Source organism: Anguilla rostrata, chromosome 17, assembly GCF_018555375.3.
Source record: "Anguilla rostrata isolate EN2019 chromosome 17, ASM1855537v3, whole genome shotgun sequence".
Classification (NCBI taxonomy): domain Eukaryota; kingdom Metazoa; phylum Chordata; class Actinopteri; order Anguilliformes; family Anguillidae; genus Anguilla; species Anguilla rostrata.
Genome location: NC_057949.1, coordinates 11,392,011 through 11,409,293, shown reverse-complemented (window position 1 = coordinate 11,409,293; position 17,283 = coordinate 11,392,011). Strand labels below are relative to the sequence as shown.

Genomic DNA, 17,283 nt, shown 5'->3' with positions numbered 1-17,283 from the left:
AGAGGGGATCAGTGTCTGAGAGGGGGGGTTCACCTGCAGGGAGTGAGACACAGCCAATCCCACCAGGCCTGGGCTGAGACTGGCCTTGCCCATCACAGAGAGCACGGAGGCCGCCAGGACAAGGACGTTACCCAGGAGCTCCAGGTTCACCGCCAGCCACCTGCGTACGTGCGGCGCACACGGTTAGCACCAGCGCATGCGCGCAACACCTGCATACATGCGGCGCACACGGTTAGCACCAGCGCATGCGCGCAACACCTGCATCTGCACAGCACCGGGCAAACTTCAGTACTCCCCATACATTTTAACAATAAAGAGGTTTACATGCCTTATAAGCTCAGCAACAAGGCGACTCTATTGAACTATGTGTTCGTATTTTTTATTTTTTTTAATTCCAGCATTGTTTTCTCTTTAAAATGAACTTAATGACTCCCATTTATCTCAAACCATGATTTTCATATAATTTTAGGATGCATTGCTTGAGGTGTTTTCTCCCACTATATTTTTCGAAAACCATAGTTTTTTTGGCTTTCAAGACATGAAATGACAGGATAGCAGCCATATAAGTAAAACTTAAGTAAAAATCTTATTCGTTATAAGTAAAATCTTGAAATAAAAATCCAGATGAAACGCTGGCATTGTTTTTTTCCCCATTGCCTGACCTGGTGGCCACGAATCTGGGGAAGTAGGCGGTCTGGTTGAGGTCGACCCTGCGGTCGGCCTCGCGGGTGAAGCGCGGCTGCTCGCCGTAGGCCCGGATGACGCCGGCGCCCTGCACCGTCTCGTTGAAGTGCGTGTAGATGGGCGAGCGGCTCACCGACTCCAGCCTGCGGAGCTGACAGGAAGTGGTCACGTAGAAGTTCTGCAACAGGAAGAGAGCGGCGCACGTCAGTGGCAGGTACCGCGGTAACAAACTGGCGCGCCACTAAGACAGAGGGGGAGGAGCCTGTGAAGGCCTCAGGACAGTGGATCGGGCTCCACCCATTCAAGTTGACTGACAAGGGAAACCCAAACGAATCACCAAAGCACTGACTGGCCTGCATTTCACAGCAGAGTTTGCCTTTAATATCCTCCTGAAACCTGGTAGAACATTTAGATTTTTTTGACATAACACATGCATGTTGGATGACAAAAATCTGCGGCAGTGAAAATATAAGACCCTTATGGTGTCATTTTTAGTACAGTAGAACATATGGTTCTTGGAATTAAGGCCAGGGACTCAGGTTTATTAATTAATTAAAATTAATTGCCGGGTCTTAGGAGGATACAGTCTACTGCATAACTGGACTGAAGTACCTAGGCTAAAAGCGTTGCACATACCTGGACAAACGCATAGAATATGGCGAGGGGCAGGATGACGGCGGTGGCGAAGGGCGTGGCCATCAGCACGATGACGCACACCTCCAGCAGCTTGAACAGGTAGTTGAGCATCATCTTCAGGCCGTCGGGGATCATGCAGTCGATGGCGTCCACCTCCTTGGCGAAGCGGTTGAGCAGGTTGCCGCTGGGGCAGCGCTCGAAGAACGCCATGGGCGACCGCAGGACGTTGTTCAGCAGGTCCAGGTGCAGGTGGCGGGACGCCATGATCCCGCCCACCGAGATGGCCACCGTGGTGCCAAAAATGGCCACTCCTGAAATGCAGTGCCAGTCACCCATTATCGATAAACGCCAGGAAAAAAAAACCCTGAAACGCGAAAACAATCGTGTATTTCATGCTACACAAAAATAGACGCTACTCTTTACAAAAGAATAAATAACAATAACACTGTTAACAATAGCTGGCTGCTGTTTAGAAATGTTTAAAATGTAAAATGTTTAGAAAACAAAACTGTTTACCAGCGATAACTGATTGTTTCTATTGTAAAATGTAAGGTCATTGGTTTGTATGAGGCAGTGGCTGCTGTACGATCAGGAAGTCTCACCGACTAATTAATCTTTGCTAACCAATTGCCTTTAATTGCTGATAACCAGTCTCTGCTAACTGATCTCTGCTCACTAATTGGTGCTAACCAATGTCTTCTAACCGATCGGCGCAGACAGGCTGCGGTCGACCAGTCACTGCTAAATTATTTCTGATAAACAATCGCCGCTAACCAAACTGTTGCTATCTGATATCAGCCAGCGGACTGGTCTCTGGTAACCGTACCTACCCTGCGCGAAGCCGAGAGCACCGAACACGCCCAGCCTGACGCCGGCGTGGGTCTGGGTGCCGTTGAGCACGGGGGCGTCGGCCCACAGGCTGAGCCAGTAGTTGTAGGAGAGGGAGGCGGCCTGCTGGAATGCGTACAGGAAGACGATGGGCAGGATGAGCGCAAGGCCCACCGTGCGGAAATATTCGCGGTACATCTCCAGCTTCACCTGCAGGGGGCGGAGATGAGCCACAGAAATCAGAGACGTTACAGGTCAGGTTCATTAACCACTGCACCACACTGCCAGCCATAGCTGAAATTAAAATGGGTTATTAATTGAGAATAGTTCTAATAGTTTTTTTTTTTTTTTAATTTCATTTAATCAGGCACTGAACTCAGTTTATGTAACCAAGAGGTTGAACTGAGAACTCTTTAAAATGTGTGAACTAGGGGATGAAATGAGTAAAGAATGCAAATGACTGTGTAGCCAGTCAGATGTGGGGGATGAATTTGACCGGGACACCAGAGTTAGCATCCCTCTTCTTACAAAAATTGCGAGGGAATCTTTAATGACAACAGCGAATCGGGTCCTTGCTTAAATGATCACCCAAAGGATGGCACCTTCTACCTCACAGTGCTACTTCACTTTGCTAGGACAGAGTTTTATATTTATTTATCTCTGAGCGTTTAAGCGTTTGTGTACCCACCCGGCCCGTGTGGGCGTGGTCTGCTTCGGTCAGTCGGCCGGTCTCGCCCGGGTCCAGCTCCTGGTGCGGCTCGGGTACGGAGTCCGTGTTCTGCAGGCTGGTGCTGCTCGTGTCACCGCTGAAAAACACCAGCACGTGCGTGTCAATCACAGGCTTTTAAAAAAGCTAAAGAGACATGAAGTATTACGCCCCACAGCCCCTCAACAACAACAGAAATTCACAGCATGTTCAAACAGATTCTAAACATATTTCGAATTTGCATACCTGCTTAAGAAAATCTACATGTGGCCACTTTCCCTACATGTACTTGTTTGTGTATATTACATTGTGAAATTACACATTGTGAAAATCTGAAAAAAACATAGGCACTTTATATATATTACAGTAGATATTATTTATAAATTTTAAAATATATGAAGTTTGTACTATTTTCCAGATGTAGCTGTTCTTACTGGGATTCAGTACCTAATGAGCTGCTCGTGGGAGAGGTCTCTGGAGAAGGGCATGAAGTCTGTCACACTGAGTCGCGAGGCCGATTTTCTGGATCCTGCAGAGTGAGCCTGGACATCAGCCTCTGTGAGCAACAAGAGTGATTCTACATCAGCCTCTGTCAGCAACAAGAGTGATTCTACATCAGCTTCTATGAGCAAAAACAGTGATTCTACATCAGCCTCTGTGAGCAACAAGAGTGATTCTACACCAGCTTCTGTCAGCAACAAGAGTGATTCTACATCAGCCTCTGTGAGCAACAAGAGTGATTCTACATCAGCTTCTGTCAGCAACAAGAGTGATTCTACATCAGCTTCTGTCAGCAACAAGAGTGATTCTACATCAGCCTCTGTCAGCAACAAGAGTGATTCTACATCAGCCTCTGTCAGCAACAAGAGTGATTCTACATCAGCCTCTGTCAGCAACAAGAGTGATTCTACATCAGCTTCTATGAGCAAAAACAGTGATTCTACACCAGCTTCTGTCAGCAACAAGAGTGATTCTACATCAGCTTCTATGAGCAAAAACAGTGATTCTACACCAGCTTCTATGAGCAAAAACAGTGATTCTACACCAGCTTCTGTCAGCAACAAGAGTGATTCTACATCAGCTTCTGTCAGCAACAAGAGTGATTCTACCTCAGCTTCTGTCAGCAACAACAGTGATTCTTCTGTCTTACCTCTGTGCGCTGAGCTCTCTTTACTGTCGCTGCTGGCGAAGGCATGTATGAATTCGGCGAAGGCCCCCTGCCGCGCCAGCAGCTCGGCGTACGAGCCCATCTCCGTGATCTCCCCGTCCACCATCACCAGGATCAGATCGGCCTGGGGCAGGAAGCTGAGGCCGTGGGTCACCAGGATACGAGTCTGCGTATATAACAGAGAGTTTACATTACCCACTGGACACACGTCTGCGCATACAACACAGAGTTTACATTACCTACTGGACACACGTCTGCACATACAACAGAGAGTTTACATTACAGACTGGACACACGTCTGCGCATACAACACAGAGTTTACATTACCTACTGGACACACATCTGCACATACAACACAGAGTTTACATTACCGACTGGACACACGTCTGCGCATACAACAGAGAGTTTACATTAACTACTGGACACATGTCTGCACACACAACACAGAGTTTACATTACCTACTGGACACATGTCTGCGCATACAACATAGTTTGCATTAACTACTGGACACACGTCTGCGCACTACATGCAGTTTATGCTACAGAGCACATGTCTATGCCTAGAGTGTATCATAATATGGAACAGGAACACTCTGCTCCAGCTCCAGTAGACCCTGGAATTAATTTGGAAATTTAAGAAAGAAGTGAATCCATGTGATGACTGCAGGAGTGAGAAATATGGCTACATATGCACCAGCTGCGCTGGTCAGTGGCAATGGTGTGTGTGGTAGTGGTGTCCAGGTTGGTCAGTGGTAGCGGTGTGTAGTCTGTTCTGATCCACAGTGTTTTGGGGGTCACCTTGTCCCTTAGGAGTCCCTTGGGCCCGATGACTCTGTCGAAGATGTGCTGGCCGACGTGGGCGTCGACGGCGGACAGCGGGTCGTCCAGCAGGTACACGGCGCGGTCGCAGTACACCGCCCGCGCCAGGCTCACCCGCTGCTTCTGCCCGCCGGACAGGTTCAGCCCCTGAAAGAACAACACCAGCGTGAACTATCGACAAGCCAATCACAGAACTCATACACTGCATTACCCTGTCCTCTCTGGTTCACTCACCCTCTAGTGCTACTGCACCCTTTTGGTGGGCACAAACAGACAGATCTGCGAGAATACCAGTCTGACTGGGAAACAGTAATTAGCATGACTGACATTTAAAAAATCACCTGGAACACCAAACAGTATCTATTATTCTCATCAGTTTCAGTCATTATTGAGTGGTTCAGTCATTACTATGTTGCTCAGTCATGGTGGCTACAGCCCCAGGCACTGCTCTGACCTTCTCCCCGATCTCAGTGGCGTCTCCGGCTGGCAGGATCTCCAGGTCGGGCAGCAGGGCGCAGGCCTCCACCACCTTCCAGTACCAGCTGTCCTTCCGCTCGCACCCGAACACGATGTTCTCCCGCAGGCTGGCGTTCTGGATCCAGGCCTGCTGGGGCACGTAGGCCACAGAGCCCTGCCCAACAGATCCCAGATCAGTTACCGACCAGCACACAGAGAACAAAGCATTCACAGGAACCGCAGATCAATGAGACACCACAGAAACAGTGTGGTGTACTTTCATCTTCACCTATTTCATTTTACATCATCTAGTCTCTTACACAACAGTTTTTCATTGAAACAGTACACAGTGTTTCTTGGCAAAAGCTGATGTCTCAAACGGCTGTCTTTATTTTTGGTATGTAGGCCCTTTTATGTATGTGTGTGTTGCTCTGCCAGTGCTTTCTGATGTTGTGTTTTTATGTCATACAGATTGACTGACAGCTCCACACAGAGGGAAGAGGCAAGCAGGAGGTATGTCCTATTATTAACATTGATTGACAGCTCTCACAAATACCAAGCAGAGGAGGAGGTGCTCGTACCCGGACCGTGACATGTCCGCTCCGTTTCTCCGTCTCCCCGAGCAGGGCGGAAAGAAGAGAGGACTTCCCACTGCCCACATGCCCCACCACAGCGACCAGTGAGCCACGCGGAACCCGCACACTCACCCTGCAACACAGGGGGCAGTGGTGAGCTACCACTCTGCAGGGGCTTATGAACATAGCAATAATAATAATACACAGGAGGTGAGAGCGAGGTTCTACTTTGCAGGTTTGTATGTTTATAAAATTATAATGCTGAGACTCACCTCCTGAGGCATGGAGGGCCTTCCTTTGACCAGCTGAATGTGCCGTTCTCTATCACCAAACTATCTCCCTCTGAGAGTGACAGAGAGAGAGGGAAGGAGAGAGAAAATGCTTTCACAGTGGAACTAGACAGTGGTTTCACCAGACATCCCGATTAACAATTTTGATTTGATTTGAGAACACTTGCAAGTATCTCTAAAATATCTTATATAGGTGACAATGTTGGCCAAATTTTCCAAAAGCTCCTCAGTGTTCCAGAATGTTCCAAAAGAGAGCTCCAAATTGAGTATTTTCAGCTTTCAAGAAGAAAACTGGAACAGTCATGTGGCTGGCTGCAGGAAGTGGAGGAGACTCACCAGGTGAGTAGGGAGCCTTTTCCACACTGTCTGCTTTGAGCTCGTCTTGACACAGAAATTTTCCAAGGCGCTTGAGTGAGACAATAGCCTAAAAAAATTGGGACAACAATGTTTGGATGAGGTATAAAACCAATGCTATATAATCAATGTCATAATAAAGACAAGGTATTACAGTAACCTTTCATTCCTTCAGTGACAAACCACAAGTAATTGATTGGAGTGAAATATCAGATTTCTCTCTGGCAATGAGCACAGTTTATGGGTAGATAAGCACTGCATGTAAGACTTTAATGACTAAATATGTGTTGCTGTTGGAAAAAATTCACCCACACAGGGCTAGCTAAGTCAGTTCATATACCAAGGAGCTTTTTAAAGGTGTGTTGAAGTAATAAAGATGTATATATTAAAAGCACACATTTAAGGCTACAGTAAATGGAGGCCTTTCACCTCTGACCCTTGACCCCACCTGCATGGTAGTGCTCATGGCGAAAGGCAGCTGGCTCAGTGGTGCCTTCAGGATGTTGATCAGGGCCATGGATACAAAGACCTTCTGTGCATCCAGAACGTTCTGACTGTCAATCAGCACGTAGACTCCAAACATGGCGAAGGCAATCTGAGCAGAACAACCAAAGACAGTCAGAAACATACTCTCCTTTAATAATAATAATAATAATAATAATAATAATGACTCCTACTGTTGTTATGTTTAGTCATCATTATAAGTGTCACACAAGACATGCCATATCTATAAAAGAGTGGTGTGCAGCTTATTAACCTTCACTAATTGAGAATAAGTGTACCCACAGCAGTAATCCCAAACTGCAGGCCATGCCCATAACACTACGGTGACGCAAGTGGACACTAAACACAAACGTAGCGTTGAACTACAAAGTCATGGTAAAGAAGTTTCATACAACAGATTGCAAACATTTCCAGGCCATGACCCAAATGTACTGTAGCTCTGCCTTATCTATATTCCAAAACTGATTGAATCACAGTCAAGTCAGTGTGAACATCTGTGGGAGGGACATAGCATGTGTCATTCCTCCTGAGCCACCTCAGCCCCTATCACAACCCACCAGTGGGTCCCTAGCCCGTTTGGATACCGCAGGTGTAGAGCCCACAGCTTGGGAAGCTGGATGTTTCCGGAGGGTTCCGTACCAGGAAGGAGGAGGAGTTGAAAGAGGCGATGGAGATGGAGTAGAGGATCTGGGACCTCTTGAGCGCCTTCAGCTCCTTCTCTCTCTGCTCCAGGACTCTGTCCTTGAAGGCCTTCTCCCAGGCGTAGAACTTCAGGATCTTAATCCCTCCCAGAATCTCGTTCATCAGCTTTATCCTCCCGTCTGTGTACTTCATCTGCACCTCCTGCAGGGGAACAGCCACCAGGGGATACAGGTTCAAAGCCCAGAGTGGAAGATGACTGCTTTGCACCTCTGAGGGGTGTGAAACCTCAGCAGGCATGCAGCTATAAAATGTGAGAAATACTGAAATACATGGCTGAGACCCTGAGACACTGGGACAGTGATAAAGAAACAGGATCACAGGGCGGTTAGCTAGAGAAGTACATTTTAAAGTGATAAATCATAATATCATAATAAACCACAGCAGGGTAAAGTTTATTCAGTTTACAGTCATAAATGTAGCTGACTTCAGTCTGTTTAAACAGAAGTTAAAATAAACCCCAGCGATGTTAATAAAAACAGCTTGAGTATTTAAAGACTTCCTCAGGGGAATTATACCAGAGGAAAGAGAATTTAGCTCATAGGAACTCAGCTGTAGTTTACAGCAACAACAAATCATTCAGCACGTGAAAAAAGTGAAAGCAGGCAGTACGGCATATTGAAACCAAAGGTTTTAAAACACAGACAAGCCGCAGACGCGAGCCAAATAAGACGCTAGAAGATCGAATGCCACAGTGAGACACGATCGGGGCGAAACTGCAGTGCTGAAAGTACCGAGTTAGCGCTATGAGGGAACGCTTTCACGCCGCTACATCAGTAGCATCGGCGGCAGTACCTGGAGTTTGCTCCGTTTCTTAGCGATGAAGCCGTTGAGGGGGAATATGATGATGACGGTAGCAATCCCCGCCAAGGCAGACGGGCCCAAATGCTACGAGGCACGCAGAAACAGTGAGAGGCGTTACAGTCGCCGACATTCTACTAACCTCTCTGGCCTAAGTCTACGCTTTTTACGATGATTCCTGAAGAGCGTCAATAAGACCTTTAGCCTGCTTTGTTTTACACTGAAACTATTTTTCTTGAGACAGAAAAATACATTTTACTACATTCAGAAATACCACATAGAGAGAGGTTGTGCCAGTAACCGCAGTTAAAGGGAGAGTTCACTTTTTGGAGTTTAAAATATATAATTTCAGTTTTAATGTATGTTGTTTCTGGCACAGACAGTTATTGTGTGCCATGAAGGATATTTAAAATACTTGCAGAGTTTCTGACGGCCTGCTGGTTTAGGCAGGCATTAGGACTGTGGATTTGTAGTCTAAAGCAAGAAGATGGATTTTTAAATAATTGAGAGCAAGATAATAGGTTGTAAAATGCATTCCACACGAGAACCGTCTGGACCAACTGAAAAAGGAAGTGAACCGTCCCTTTATGTGTGCAGTCTGATATTGACATGGAGATGAGTACATAGCCTTTTCCTTCTACGGTTTGTGGATTTTCACATCGGTGTTCTTTTTTGCGGAAAGCCCGCGGCGTACCTGCCACAGGAAGAAGAGGCAGAGGGCGATTTCGATGGGAGCCACCCACACTGCGTTGAAGTACACCACGAAGTCCATCAGCTTCTGCGTGTCGGCCGACACCAGATTCACCACCTCCCCGACGGTGCATGTCCGGCGTGCAGCACTGCTGAGCACCAGCGACTGGAGGAGAGGGCGGGGTTATCAGCGTTAAGATCATTCTGATAGCGATTATTATTAGATTAGATATAATACGAGTTATGTATTTTGCAGAAACCAACGCAAGGCTGTTAGTTATATTGTTAAGAATTTTTATCAATCTCCATTCAACAGAACCTAATCAAAAATATCAGAAACTACAATCCCAACATCATTGCAAATGTCAATGGGGGGAAGGGGGGGTTGATGGGTAGGAGTGGGTGAGATGTGGATACCTTGCGGTAGACCAGGCCCATGACTGCAGTCTTCACCTTCATACCCACACTGAAGCAGGTGTACAGGTACTGATGGTTACACAGAGACTGCAGGCTGGACAGCAGGAAGAGTAGTGCCGCAAAGAAATAACCCTTCCACAAGGGGGCGTCCTCATCTCGCATGAACCCCAGCAGCAGGCTGCAGAGTGTGCCACACACACACACACACACGCACCCAAACATGCACACGCACACAAACATACACACGTACGCACACAAACACACACAGACAGAGAAACAAGTACAGTCAGCAACAGGAACACTGAATCACAGCTATAAATTCACATCCTCTATACTCTGGGCTTGGGTGGCCAGTCAGCAGCACAAGTCATGATTTATAACACTGAATTATCAATGCAACACTAAAGTGAGGGGGTCAAAGTTGGGGGGAGGCCCACACCCCTGACACACGTGATATCAATCAATTTAAACATGTCTCTGGCTCTGTCTGTCTCTCTCGTATGGCGCTGCCGGTCGGTCGCTGTCTCACCTGAGCACCTGCGGGATGGTGAACATGAAGGCGTCGTGCAGGACGAGGCAGAGCACGCCGGACAGGAAGTAGGGCCCGAAGCGGCGGGCGAGCGTGCGCAGCAGGCGGAACCCGCAGCTCTGCTCCATCTGCAGCTTCCTGAGCAGTAGCGTCTGCTCCATGAGGCGGGGCCGCAGAGGCACGCCCGCTGCCCCGCCTGCAGCCCCGCCCGCGGCCCCGCCCGGGGGCCTGTCCCATCTGGAGGAGGGAGAGGGGAACAGGGGAATGCATTAATAGAGCCTGAATGCTGTCTCTGCTACTACCACCTTTACTGTTATTACTGCGACAGCTACTATTACTATTGCTAGTGCTGCTACTAATAATAATAATAACAATAGCGTGTGTCTCACTGCTGCAGCTTGGCACGCTGCAGGTTCCAGTCCTGCTCCAGGTCAGAGAGGATGCGGTCGGACGTGTCCTCCTCTCTCAGGCTCCAGAGGTCCTCAGCCTGCAGGGATGAGCGGTATCCCCTAACAACTAGCCTTCGGGAGTCACGGCAACCCGCGGAGAGACAACGTTCATACGTCAGATTGAATACCACCTGCTATAAGGTATTTACTTTGATACTCATACTCATACTGTAATATTCATATTGTAGTATAGATTGTATAGGTCACATTATGCTGACATGAGATTATATGTACTGCAATTTTCAAGGTTAGCCAGTTACTTATTTTCACCTTTTTTCACGTAAAATGGCATCAGTATTCTGACATATCATTTCCATATTACATTTATATGTCATTTCTTATTAATAGGAATGAAATAAAGAGACTTACCCACCAAACCACCAGAAGAAGATCTTGGACAGGAAAGAGGCATTGCTAACCGGGCAGGGGTTCTGTAGGAGGGAGGGACAGAAGAAAACAATAAGTTTAGGAAAGGTGCTTGGTTGGCCACATCAGCTATTTCAAAATTGGCACAACTATGGGTGCATTCCAAGCATGCTTGTTTTTAACCTGCTTGCTTCCTTTCCATGCATCCTTTCCAAGCTCCTAGCTCCACCCATTGGAGGACGCAAGGAAAGGAAGCAAGGAAAAGATGCGAGGACAGAAGCATTGAAAGTGTCCTTGCTCTTTCAAGCGTCAGTTTGAAGCTACTGTATGTCAATTACAGACATGGCAAATAGGGGGAGGTGGATCCACAGGCCGATAATTTACATGTCACGCTTTCCGAAAAAAATACACTTGTTTCCTTGCTCAAGCATCCTTCTGGAGCTTCCTAGCTCCTTGCTGCTAGCTCCTTTAAGGAGCATTTAACGGGTTGGAATGTCAATGAAGATGGTGGACCTCGATCGATTTCTGGGTCAGGCGAAGACCGTGGAGACAAGGACAGATAAAATAAGCAATTGGAATGAGCCCATGGCCTTTTTGCCTGGGTCTGAGCTTTCAATGTGTTCACTAAAACTCGTAGCTAGTCTGCTTCCAGCAAAACATGCTGGTTCAAACTGCATTTTTGGTGTCATTTCCATCCTTGTACATGCATGGGGCTCTGATGGTCTGTACGGGCGGGTGACTGACCTTGCCCAGTGGGGGTTTGGCACAGTCTGGTGGAGGGTCAGAGAAGCAGCAGAGCACCAGCTGTGCCACCTGCAGGGAGACGTACAGGAAGAAGCAGAGGTACCGCACAGCATCCTCTGAAAAACCCTGCAACACAAAGAGCGCCACGTTACCTTACATATAGCTTAAACACACAGCACATGCCTACCATACATGCAACGTACACACAGAGCACACACCTACCTTACATATAGCTTAAACACTCAGCACATGCCTACTCCACATCCATACATCTGGCAGGAGTGTATCATGTAATTACTGTCTGCAGATAGGAAAGGGCGGTGCCATTTTCTGCTTGGTATGTCACTGCGAGGGATTTGAATGGAATGCAGGCAGCCACCGGAACCCAGCAAAGGGTGTTCAAAAATGGGGTGGCATGTCTGAACTTTCAGCCGCAGACTGAAGACCAGGCAGCCATCAGCAATCTGGACTGGCTGCAAAGACTGGTATGCAGGCCAGTGAATCGTTACAATAGTCCAGACAGGAGATTACGAGGACTTGGACAAGTAGCTGTGTAGCCTCTTGGGTGAGGAAGGGGAGGATTCTCCAGATGTTGTGAAGGAAGAACCTGCCGGGCCCAGCAGTAGAGGTCATGTGTCCTGGGGAGCTGAACAAGTCATCCAAAGTCATCCATGTATGTCTGTAAGGCAGCAGTTGAGCCAGAAATATTCATGAAGTTGGGCCTGCATAGAGCTAGGTGGGCCAGAACCATCTAGGTGGGAATTCACATTTGGGTGTGGTGGTTCAGTCAAGATAAATGGCTGGGCTAAGATACTATTTAGGTTGCTAGTTCACCCTGGCCCAGCCATCCTCATGCAGTTGCTGTAAGATAGCACACACTTTTAATTACATGTGGGCTGCATGCTACCTTATTTATAACTTATAAACAGAGCACACACTACGTTTCGACCAAACCCTGCTCACACACAGAGTGCACACTACCTTATTTACGACCACCTTATTTATTCTGCCATTGCAATTTTCTCTCTATTACCAATGTTCAGTCATAACCATAGACCCCAGCCACTATAATCTTTGTGAAGGGGAACAGAAACCAAAACCCTTCAATCATATTCTCCCCAACCACAACACATCTGCTGCAAAATTGCAACACCAGATGAAGCCCCAAGAGGGTTGTGCTGCACCCCAGTGTGATTACCCGTAAAACGAGCAAGCAGATTCACATGTGAGGACACGTCCCCCAACATGCACTGTACCTCTCTTCAAATGTTGCTGCATTTACAGGATGCCCACAGACACTTAGTACGCCTTGTTGGCTTCAGCAAGTCTGTCATGATTCCCTTTAAAAATCTCAGCTATTAGTCAGAAATTGAGAAGCAAATATATTTTATAATCCAAGGAACTTAAAGTTCCATCACACGAATGGGGAATTTAAATAAGGACAACACTTAAATCTGTATATATAGTTGTCATTACAGATAACCAAAAAATCTTGCCACAAAAGTTCTGTAATATGTCATTTAAGGGGTGAGGGAGTCATAAAAATACAGTAACCCACAGTCAGGGATCTTCCAGAGAAAACCCAGAACCACGTTCCCAGCCACATGTTTCCTGTCACCCTGTATTGAGTCACTTCCTCTCACTCTCATTCCCCGCAGGTCATGACCAAACTCCGGTTCATAACCAAACTCCGGTTCATGACCAAACTCCAGGTCATAACCAAATTCCAGTTCATGACCAAACCCCAGGGTTTGTTAGTCATTAGTTGCCTCAGTTTCCCTCTCAGATCAAGCTCGCTTTAGTCCTGGGCTCCCTGCTTCCTGCTTCCCTTTCTGTTCTCGTGGGGCTTGTGTCATGCGGCACCTGACCGGGATCGATGACTTGTTGAAAGCTTATTCGCAAACCGAACCCAAACCCGCCAGAAACCGAACCCTGTATATAGGCACGTGAATGAATCCTGCGTGTAGAAATGAAGACGGAGTCTTGCAGTCACGTTATCTGCGTGCGAGCAGAGAGTTCACGATTCAGTGACTCGTATCGAGGTGGACAGAGTCAAGAGCTGGCGACTGCCCGCCAGCGGGTGCATGTTGTTGTGGACGTACATGGTGCAGTGGCTCTTTTGAGGGCCTACATTTATGGGCAATTCTGCTTCTTTTCTCATCCAGTACTGAGGGAAATGCGCTGTAATGCGCACGGCCAAGTCAAACAGCATTAAAGCGGTGAGATGTAGAGGCCCGCGCTTGCAGGGAGGGGGGACGGCTGGGGCTGGATGGAACTTGGACAGGCCGCGTAAGGAAAACCTGACGTGAGCCACGAAAGAACGGAGAGCCAGCCAGCTGGCACGGGCTCCCGATAAATACAGGTCAATACCTCCAAGGGTTGACTTGGGGGAATCAGGTCTCGTAAACATGAACTCTACAAACCTGACCGTGCTCTCTCTAGCTCTTTCGTTTGCTCGGTCCCGCTTTCAGTGGCAACCACCAGGAAAAATACTCTCGTACGCCGTACAGAAAAAGCAACAGTTATTAGTGGAGGATGAATGTGAGAGGTTTTGTCCGTGCCTGTTGTTCTGGCTGGAGCTTTAGATGGCAATGGGTGTATAGAAAGTGACTTTGAACTCCAAATACGCAGGAGTGAGTACATGGCCACATTTCTTGCTGACCTTAGCGGTATTACTATAGTATGTGACCTGAAGGGAGAGCAGGGAGGGCATGTTTTCCATAGAAAACTAGATACAAGTACTAGGTACAAATCAATCAGTCCTGTGCTTGGTATTTGTTTGTTATTTTTAGGTGTTTTGATAAAATCTGACTAGGCAGTTTTTATGCGAATTCATGAGCTTACTCAATAAATACAAAGTTTATTTAAAGGAGGTTTAACTTCACAGAAACAGAATTTCCTCGGAAATGGAATTCTGAGATCCGTAGGCTGTGTTAGTGTCGTATATGTGCCGATCGGCACGTTTCCACGGTAGCTTGGCTCGCCGTGACGGTGATTACGCGCCTGGTTTCCGGTCCGAGCCTGGCAAGACACTAGGGTGCAGTGTTCTGTGGGACGCCAAACCCCAGGGGTGCGGGAGGTTCCATTTCTGTCACAAACCATGTATTTCTGTTTTATAAATTGTGCATGTTCATTTCCCATATCCATATTTCCATATTCCCATGTCCATATACTGTGCGGTAGGAGGAAGTGGTTGAGTGAAACACAGGTCCTTTTTTGTCTGATTCGTAGTAAATACACAGCATTGAGGAAACGATCAAGGACATGTCCTGCTGCACATCTGCACCAGGTCAGGTGAGAAGCAGATAACCAATCAAAGAGTTGCTTCAGTAATTACTGTACACCGTTACCAATTTCAGGATCCATACCCCTCTCTGTAGAACAGGGTAAAAACAGTCTAGTATAAACACATATGTCAGTGATTTTAAAAAATGATCCACATCAATTAGAAAGGAACTAGTGTTGTTGCTAAACTTTATATTAAACCAGGGACTGTGGAAACTATTTTAAAAATAAATGTATGCAGTGCATTTATAGAAACGAGCACATGTGTATTCGTGTTTATATGCCCATGCGTCTGTGTGTGTGTTGAATCGACTTGGATGTGTGCAATTATGTGTATCCGTACAGAAGTTACCCGTTTCAGCACATACTTGTCTGTCCAGCTCCAGACACTGATTGCTGTGTTTGTGAAGGAAACAGAAAAAAGGTTGTGGGTGGGGTGGGGGTGGGGGGGGCTCCTAGGAAAGCAGATGAATAAGGGTGCGGTTTGTGTGTGTTGGGGGGGCGGAGTGGGAGACCGCAAACAGCTGCGCAGTGTGCAGACTGTGTGTGGCCTCTTGCTATCTGTCCCGATGTGCCACACTGCCACCACTCATTGGGGGCTCAGGCCGCCAAACAGCCCCCGGGCGGAGGGGATGGCGGGGCTGCAGGGCGTGGCAGGCAGACAGACAGGAAACAGGGGAGTGCTGGATTAGATCATCCGCTAAATGAATGCACTGTAATGCAAAGGCAGAAAACCAAAACAGAAATGGCCGCCGGACTGTATGTGAAGCGGGGTCGAGTGGAGCAGAGGACAGAGCAGGAAGCCGCCGTCTGCGTCTGTGTCTGCGATTGCGACTGCGTGTGCGTGTGAGGGCGTGGCTTCCATCGCGCGCGTGAGTGTGGTTGGGCGTCAGGGTCACATGACCATTCTCTCACCTCCTCGATAACCAGCAGGACCTTGGATCGCAGCGAGACCAGGGAGCACACGGAGGCCAGCAGCCAGAAGATAAACAGGAAGAGAGACGAGCGGCATCCTCTCATCCTCTCCAGGTGGATCACACACACGGCCAGAACCTGTGGGAGAGACCAGGGGTCACACGCGCATCGCCAGGAGAGACCAGCAGTCACACGCACATCACCAGGAGAGATTAGCTATCACACACCATTAGAATCGACTGATCAGCTATCACCTACACATAAGCAGAACCTGGAGGAGAGACCAGCTATTATACACAGAACCAGAACCTGCAGGAGAGACCAGCTATCACACACAACACCAGAACCTGGAGGACAGATCAGCTATTATTCACAGAACCAGAACCTGCAGGAGAGACCAACTATCACACACAACACCAGAACCTGGAGGAGAGACCAGCTATTATACACAGAACCAGAACCTGCAGGAGAGACCAACTATCACACACAACACCAGAACCTGGAGGAGAGACCAACTATCACAAGAGACACATTAACAAACCCGAACCTGGGTAGGGAGGGGACCAACTCATCACACACAACACCAGAACCTGTAGGAGAGACCAGCTATCACACAGGACCTGCAATATGACCGACAGCCAGAATGTGTCTCTGATACAGGGAGTTGTGTATATTTATAGATTTCCCAGTGTACATTAGCAAAGATAAATAATAGTGGAACATAGTACACAGTACATTAGTAAACCATGGTTATGAAGGTGTTAAGCTCACTCATAGAAAGTCTTTGTATGGACCAGCTGTTTGGACACGTTTCATGTTTACGAAAGTAATTGTTTCCTCTCCCGGCTGTTTTTTTGTGGTGTGTGGTTTTGTAATGTCGTGCCAAAGGTGGTGGATGGTCAGCTTTAACGCTCCTGAAATAGATAAGTCTCTTTAAAGAGGTGCTGTGACTGTGAACATCTATCTGCATGCAGACAGCCAAATTTAAGTCCCCAAACGGGCAGCAAATATTGACTTTGGTGTCTGGGGTGACCACAGCCCCTCGGGGGGAGACCGGCCTGTCAGGGGAGCAGAAACCATTCCGCGTTTTAATTGTTTTAATTGTTAGACAGTATGGCGAAACCCGCCTGCATTCGGTCGAGTCTCAAAGACGAATTCCATCGCGTTTTTCAGAAGCCACTGGCTGTCAGGGTTACTCAAACGTTTGCGTGCGGAACACTTTGAGAGCATTTTATTCCCCACATAAATCTCATCCGCAGCTGTGCGTTGCTTCATCACAGGAACCTTAAGCAGATTGCTTCAGAATTCAATGGCAGGGGCCCCACAGGGTGCGATGCTACAGCAACTCCGCGATTACAGTGCTACCCC

The 17,283-nt window shown here is 47.6% G+C and overlaps 1 protein-coding gene across 1 annotated transcript in view; it reads right to left on the bottom strand.

Annotated features, from left to right (window-relative positions):
- LOC135244223 (multidrug resistance-associated protein 1-like) overlaps positions 1–17,283 on the bottom strand; it is a 28,068-nt gene that overhangs the window by 3,134 nt on the left and 7,651 nt on the right. The window contains exons 4-25 of the mRNA XM_064316532.1: positions 15,916–16,053; positions 11,716–11,841; positions 10,975–11,036; positions 10,546–10,677; positions 10,157–10,393; positions 9,628–9,805; positions 9,215–9,376; positions 8,515–8,607; positions 7,660–7,863; positions 6,965–7,111; positions 6,499–6,586; positions 6,145–6,214; positions 5,879–6,005; positions 5,296–5,472; positions 4,821–4,988; positions 4,005–4,188; positions 3,302–3,410; positions 2,837–2,954; positions 2,151–2,358; positions 1,321–1,631; positions 663–862; positions 34–160 (exon numbers count right to left, since the gene is read on the bottom strand). Coding sequence (XP_064172602.1) covers positions 34–160; positions 663–862; positions 1,321–1,631; positions 2,151–2,358; positions 2,837–2,954; positions 3,302–3,410; positions 4,005–4,188; positions 4,821–4,988; positions 5,296–5,472; positions 5,879–6,005; positions 6,145–6,214; positions 6,499–6,586; positions 6,965–7,111; positions 7,660–7,863; positions 8,515–8,607; positions 9,215–9,376; positions 9,628–9,805; positions 10,157–10,393; positions 10,546–10,677; positions 10,975–11,036; positions 11,716–11,841; positions 15,916–16,053 — 3,366 coding nt within the window. The remainder of the gene's footprint in view (positions 1–33; positions 161–662; positions 863–1,320; positions 1,632–2,150; positions 2,359–2,836; positions 2,955–3,301; positions 3,411–4,004; positions 4,189–4,820; positions 4,989–5,295; positions 5,473–5,878; positions 6,006–6,144; positions 6,215–6,498; positions 6,587–6,964; positions 7,112–7,659; positions 7,864–8,514; positions 8,608–9,214; positions 9,377–9,627; positions 9,806–10,156; positions 10,394–10,545; positions 10,678–10,974; positions 11,037–11,715; positions 11,842–15,915; positions 16,054–17,283) is intronic.